The sequence below is a fragment of the Mesitornis unicolor genome, unplaced genomic scaffold (genome assembly GCF_000695765.1).
Source record: "Mesitornis unicolor isolate BGI_N332 unplaced genomic scaffold, ASM69576v1 scaffold8568, whole genome shotgun sequence".
NCBI lineage: Eukaryota > Metazoa > Chordata > Aves > Mesitornithiformes > Mesitornithidae > Mesitornis > Mesitornis unicolor.
Window position 1 is genome coordinate 17,067 of NW_010203787.1, and position 7,201 is coordinate 24,267.

At 40.4% G+C, this 7,201-nt stretch overlaps 1 protein-coding gene across 1 annotated transcript in view; it reads right to left on the reverse strand.

Annotated features, from left to right (window-relative positions):
* ATF6 (activating transcription factor 6) overlaps positions 1 to 6,276 on the reverse strand; it is a gene marked incomplete at its 3' end in the record, with an annotated part of 10,745 nt that extends 4,469 nt beyond the window's left edge. Inside the window, exons 1-5 of the mRNA XM_010190843.1 lie at positions 6,189 to 6,276; positions 5,769 to 5,863; positions 5,154 to 5,283; positions 4,703 to 4,909; positions 1,988 to 2,208 (exon numbers count right to left, since the gene is read on the reverse strand). Of these exons, the coding sequence (XP_010189145.1) occupies positions 1,988 to 2,208; positions 4,703 to 4,909; positions 5,154 to 5,283; positions 5,769 to 5,863; positions 6,189 to 6,237 (702 nt within the window). The remainder of the gene's footprint in view (positions 1 to 1,987; positions 2,209 to 4,702; positions 4,910 to 5,153; positions 5,284 to 5,768; positions 5,864 to 6,188) is intronic.
* Positions 6,277 to 7,201: the final 925 nt, after the last annotated feature.

The window sequence follows — 7,201 nt, forward strand, 5'->3', positions numbered from 1 at the left end:
GCTTAGGTAGCATTTCCCTTGTCCAGTTTCCTAGTGAAGAGTGACCGCATTGAAAGCCTGGCACTTCCTGTGGCTGGCGAGCTGTGTAAACATGTGCCACCAGGACAAGCACAGCACAAGGCCTCAGGCGAACAGCCCGCTATCGGCCGACTGCGGTCTAACCCATTGGAAGGGCTGAGTGTTAAGCTAACAGTTTATCCCTCCAAAGCCCAAAAGAAAGTCCTGCAGTGTTTCTTTTTATCCTGCAACATCTGCTTAGATTAGCAAACAAAAACACATGTTACAGAGCTCAGATGACAGCTACATCTGTGCAGCACCACATATGGCGTCTATGGCAGTCGCAAGATGTTTTAACCCTCATGGCGCCAGCTGCATCCTGAAGCATTTGTTCTTTTTCAGACTGCTATTTCACAGTATATACCAAAGAGCAGTCGCAACTGTTTTTTCACATTTTGGTAAACACAGGTAAGATGTGCAGCATTTAGGCTGATACCAAGTCTTAAAACTGACTCCCTAGAACAGCTTCAGGTGGAAATACCCACACAATCATCATTCAAAACAAACAACTGTTCATTACTCCAGCTACACATTTGACTATTGACCATCACAGATTTGTATAGGAAGTGTGATGACAGTAAAGGTGCTTTGTCAATTAAATCTTATATTCAGACAATAGTGCCATGCTGGTCCTAATTACAGGGGGTCACAAATCTAAGGACTGCTGGCTCTTCAGTTTGGCTTTGCATGGCAGGCAATTAGCATTTAAAAATGCAGCACTCTTAACTGCTCTGTCTACTGACAGACTTTTGTTAGCATCCTCCAAATTCAAGATTAGGTTTCCATTGCAGTCTGGCTGCGGAATTATTTGGAGTGAATAATTTTGCATCTAAAAATGCAGCCCACACAAACACAAATAGTGAATAAAATTTAACAGCAAGCATGACTGGCAATTCTCAGATGCTAGGAAACCCCACAACACGTTTCCAAAGAAGCCAGAAGGTGCATGCCTTTGAGAAACAGCACTGCTAACATGCTAGTGACCACACCACAAAATTTCACGTGCGTGGACAGCAGCGTCTTCTACCTCACACTGAGAGATGCAATAAGACTCTCAGCTCATGACAACTACGTTTGGAATACCACACTGGACAATGACACCCTGAGGGTTTAAAAGACACAAGCGAGAAACTTCAGTACTTTCCACAACCACGTGTTCCTTTGGACAAAAAAATGCAACCAAAGCAGCTCCATACTAGGCACTAAATCAAGTTAACACCCAGCTTGCTAGCTAGTTGTCAAAGCTGAAGAGGGGGGAAAAAACCCCACACATCTCAAATGCTATTTCTGTATACACCTACTGCTTACTGAGAGCTACTGTGGAAAAACTTTATTTGACTGTTGAGAGCTCATCACTTTTCAACTCATTCAGCATATAAACAGAAGGGAGCCTGAAGAGATTAGGTTCACACGAAACTCAATACCTGACACTTCTAAAATATCATGTGTAAAATCTAGGGAGATAAAGGAGATGGAAAAATAAACAGGCCTGCTGCTGACATCTCCAATTAATCCACTCCCGAAGGATTGTTTTTATTATATGGATTAGAAAAATAGTTTAGCACTAATCAAAAATCAGATACAGCAAATCTTCCTGTGTGTAAGAAAGCTCCAGCCATTGAGAGCTTGCAGTTGAGAAGACAAGTAAAGGAAAAAAATATATCAGCACCATCTTCTGCCACAGTGCTTGCACACCTGGTCTACAACTCCAGCCCAGCCAGCAGATACGAAGCTGTTCCTTCCCCATTCTTTGCCAAGCTGCCTAAATTCCTTGCTTACTGTTAGAAATCCTATTAGACAAGCCCAACTACAGCTCTGTCATCCTGAGACACTAAAGGGACCTGGTTCTCTCATTATATCCCACATGCAGATAACTGACAATGCTTTCCAAGCTTTGGTTATTAACCATCATCACACAGTCAGAACTTACATCCAGCCCCATTGCTGGTGTGGTGCTTTGAACCAAGGGCTTCATCACTGGTATTTTGCCACTTGTTGAGCCATTTCCAGCAGCTGGAGGCAATGCATTCACTGTATGATTATGAAGCTGCGTGGTCCCTCCGGTGACAGCAATGACTGGCTGGGAGGCAGAAAGCACCCCAGAAGCCTGGAGTTGTACCACAGTGGGCTGGGGGAGCACCACTGATTGACCTGGAACATAAGAACAAACAGAAGTGCTCAGCATATTATATGAAATGGATTTGTACAGGACCAGTTTGTAGAGGAATACCACTACAGAAGGTAGAAAGCCTTGCTTCCTCTCCTATCCCACATGATTTATCAAGTCCAATTCTTCAGCATTAGTATATTGCACAGGATAGGAATTTAAAGAAAGAAACAAACAAAACAACCCACAACAAACCAAACCTCAAAAGTTTGCAGAGCTCTTAATTCATCCTGCAAAATGAAACTACACGTATTAAAGGGAACCACTAAATGGAGGTGTCTCCCAAAACCTGATAGCTCTTCAAAGTTAATAAAAGTCAACACTTGTTAGAAATATTACTCATTTCAGTACTGCTAATACTTGATGAACTTGGAGCAAATTTTTCAAATAACTTAGCTAGCTCACCTCAATCCTTCTTCTCCCTTTTGTCCATCCCTACTTTATTGCTGCATTCAATGAAAACCTTATTACACAGAATTAACTCATGCTATACAAACCAATTCAGAAACAGCATAAACAAGAAAGAACAATGCAAGTTACTCTTTCAAAACACAAGTTAAAGCCTCAATTCACACTAAGACAAGACCAATTTAAAAAAAAAAGTCTTATGTAAGAAATTTTATGCACAAGCTTAACAGAGCTTGAAGGAAAGCAGGCAGAAAAAATGAGGTAATTTTGACAGAGTTTGAAATGGAATCAAAGACAGTCACTTCCAAGAAATTTCAGTCCAACAACTACATTTAACTCAAGCAGGTGCTTGAGTAATATTCTGTTGTCTGAAAACACATGAATGCCTCTTTAATCCTTTGTAACAGGATGACCTCGCCAGCTTTCAGAAACAGCACGTTCCAGCTGAGCATTCCAACCAAAATGCACAATGATGCATTACAGCATTTACCCAGCCTTCTGGAAGGTGAAAAACAAAGTCATTTACCTAGCACCACGATCTCTTATGTATCAGCTGTAGGATTAGATCTCCTTTTTTGCAGAGAATCTTGAAGTTAGTATTATCCTATTTAAGAACATCAAATGGTGAATCTGATATTATTTCAGCAATTTTTTTTTAACGCATATAGTATGTGATGCTCTAAGATCATGCTTTCTTCTTTAAGCTTTTATGAAAAGGACTGTAAAAATATCATTCCTCATGTTCCTTTGAAGATAATAGCATATTTCAAACTGGTAGCTCCAACTTGTCATATGCAGGGAATTTTGATTAGCAGAAAAGATCCTTATAGTTTTTGTTATCGAAGCGGCACTACAGAATTTTTAAGAACACCATCATTTAAAACTGATAAATGGCATGGAAATACTTTCCCAACAGTACTTCTTCTATAGTATCTCATAGAAACTACTCTCCCAACATCTTCAGGAAAAAGAAGCTGATCTTCACAGTACTATACTTGCATCCAAAAAATCCATATCCCCAACATTCCTTATTCCAGATGGTATTTTATCAGCTGGAACATCAGAAGGAATAAGAATTAGGTCACACTGACTGTGCTGACCTGTGGTTTTAGTCCAAAAATCTTAGGCGTGTTGTAACAAATGTCAGCCTTTCCAGCTTTGGCTTAACTCCTGATAGAAGAGCAATTAGTAATGAAGACAAATTTTTCACTATTGCAATAATTTTGAGACACAAGCCCTTAAGTATTTGTTTCCTTTTCCTTCCCTGCTCAACAGCAAGAGACTGCAGCCATCAGCTGGTGAAAACAAGCAACTGCATCTGACAAAGTCAGCAATGCAAGTCATGTCCTTAATGCCTTAGCTGACAAGGGAAATTATGCTTGGCAGTCAGAAACGAAGGCTCAAGCTACTTCAAAAATCTGTTACAGCCCAACGGGAGGAATGAAAAATTATCAGCAGACAGGAAATCATTCGCCTTTTGTTAATATCAGATGGCAGCTGTAAGCTACTATTCTAACCTCTGACATGGCTCTCTCAACTCTTCACAGGTTTCACAACATCCTATTTAATGATGTTTAGTGAGATCAGAAAGCCAGAAACTCATGTTCCCACCATCTTGTGGTAGAGTTTCATGTGGATAAAAAAAAAATAATAAGTCTTTTATCATTCCTCCAAGCTTTCAAGCTTCATTCAAGCCATCCCAACTGATCTTCCTTTGGTTATGACAGAATAGCTCTGCAAACACCATATGCACCACCAATTGCCATCACAAGTAAAGCAAAGGATCCCTAGAGATCCTTCCAAATCAGCAGTTTTATCTTCACAACTGCTAGTGCTCAGCAGTCTCTGTTGCTATCCTGTCTTCCACACAATGCCCAGGTGAGTACTGTTTCACACAGGAGTATGTAAGAGAGGAATAAGGCCATCTTCTCAGCCTAAAACTTTTCCAGCAAAGAGTGTAGGACATCTCTTTTTTCCCCCTGACCCTCCCATTTTACCTGCAAAAGCTAACTTCATTCTAGTGACCGTCCTGAACCACCAGACCAGGCTCAGTCAAGACAATTCACCTACCTTTAGGGGGTGCTGGCTGGATGTTAACAACTGGCTGATGCTTCGTCAGTGGCACAAGTGCGGGAAGAGTCTGAATAATGATGGTTTTAGCTGGGATGCCGATGTTAGCCTGAGCCTCAGGTACAGCAGGCAAAAGGGGCTTCGGCTGTATCGAAGGCCTGGATGCTGTCTGACCACACCTCTTCAGGGCCCTCACAGAATTATTTGCTAGGAAAGGAAAAACAACTTGGAGTTGCACTAGAAAATATAAAATAAAGAACTGAAGTCTTAATAACATAGCTTTTAACATGGGGTTTCTCTACCCATCTAAAATATTTGTTAAAAACAGACATAGCCAATCACAAATTTGAATCAGAAATTACAGGATATACTAGTCCCTGTTAGTTAAACATCCATATGCAAGACGATATGCATACTATCTGCAGAATCAAAGTAACTCAGTTTTTCATACCAGACCGAGAACTGATGCTGACAGCAGGCTTCTTCCCTTCATCTCCTTCAGGGGATGCAGGGCTTGTGCAGCTCTTGCTATAGAGAGAGATAGGAGACATCTGGGTGCTACAGCTGAAGTCTGCATCATCCTGCGGACAGAAAGTACATGAGATTAATGCTTAAGAAACTTGTGTCTACTAGCAGTTCAGAGTATAACAGCCTTTCATCACATCTATGTTGCTGTTTCAGCAAACAGGAGAAAGCATTGACCATAATAAAACTGCAGAACAAAACGTAAGTACCACTGAAAGCCAAAGAAGTACCTCTCCTTATCAGCAGAGTGAAAGGGGGCAGAGGCCAGCAACTGCTAGACTTTAGAAGGCATTTCGTTTTGCAACCAGGCCAATACACACAACTGAGGAAACAGAACTGAACGTGTTCTTTCCAGAATGGGTCACAGCAGGAGAGGAAGGAAAACACCACTGAAGGGAAATCAGTTCTGCAACGGTTAGAAAAATAAGCTCTTTCCTTTTATGCCATGAAGTTGGTCAGACAAGTAAATCACTCGGCTTTTTGTTTGTCACAGCTGGTTCTGAACTGCTGCCATCTGTGTTACATGGAGGTTTCTACATACAGGCACATTCTGCACTGGAGAGTCCACAGATGACGGAGAAGGGACCGAACAATTTGAAGCAGCTGGCGATAAGGGTTCTGTCTTCACACTTGCATCTATAAGAGGCAGATAAAGAAATGTTACTGCACAGGTGTTTAACAATGGGAGATCGGCAAAGAACACACTGCCCTACACCAGCTACTTAATTCCTGAAGCAAGGTACAGCAGAAATTAAAGATATTAAACAGCTTAGCTTGTAGGGCAGCCCTCGCCAGCTGTACCCATTCTACTGAAACACAGCATGACTTCTCATCACAGAGCTAAATGCTGCATGACATGAAGTAGTTTCACTGAAGTTAGCACTGTGCTGAAGTTATAACAGCTCTCCCTTGTGGGGTGGAGGGGAACAGTCACACCTGCAAAATACAAAAGGTAAATTACCTGCAAAAGTATGGCCTGTAATATTCCAAAGATCGGAGTCCCAAGACATCAAATCCAAATCAAAATGAAAGTTATAGAGATCATTTTCCTGAAACAACAGTTCAGAAACAGAAACAACACAAAAAGACAATATACATTGAAACCACTAGCTGTTATGTTCACATTCTTATAGCTCTGAAAAACAAAACAAAACTATCCATTCAGTTGCCTTAAGACACAAAGAGATAAAAGCCAAGTGGACAATTTTCAACTGGAATACCAAGACAAGGCTTCTTTGAAAGCTTAGAAGTGTAGGAAAGAAGCTCACCAGTTTAAGACCATCACTGATTACTGTACTGTTATCAGTAATTTGTAAAGTGAAAGTTCTAAGTCCAGTCACTGAACCACCTTATTTAAAACAAGTTCTAGCAACTTATTGGCATTCTCCCCTTCATATGAATTGACAGTTTTACTTAATGCCCTTCCACCAGATCTCAAAGCACTTTATAAACAGAAGCATTATCAGTGCCAGATTACCAGCGGAAAGACATACAAGGACTGATTTGCTCAAGGTCTGATTAACAGTATATATTAGGCCACTAGCATTATTATACTTGAATACACTGATATTATCATCTTTTAAAGCCAGGAACACCAGTTTCCTTTTCCAACAGAAAAAAAAGAGAGTAAAATCACTTCATATAAATTATTTATTGCACGACCTTTAAAACAGTTATCAGGTTTTTGCTTCATTGTTCTTCACTGATGCAACTGTCTCAATTCCCTACTCAAATGTAACATTTTTACAAGCACTTGCATAAAAATATAAATATTACATACCAAACTTAAATACAAAGATTTTCAAAGATTTTCTTGCTAAGAGCTATCCTGCAAACATACTTCTCTCAACCTGCCTCATAAAAGGAAGCTCAGAAAGTCTGCAGACTACACAGAAATTAGTATTTGCAGGCTAGGATGAAGGAAAAGCTAATCGAAACAAATTTATAGAAAGAATGACCAAAACCCACAGCGCC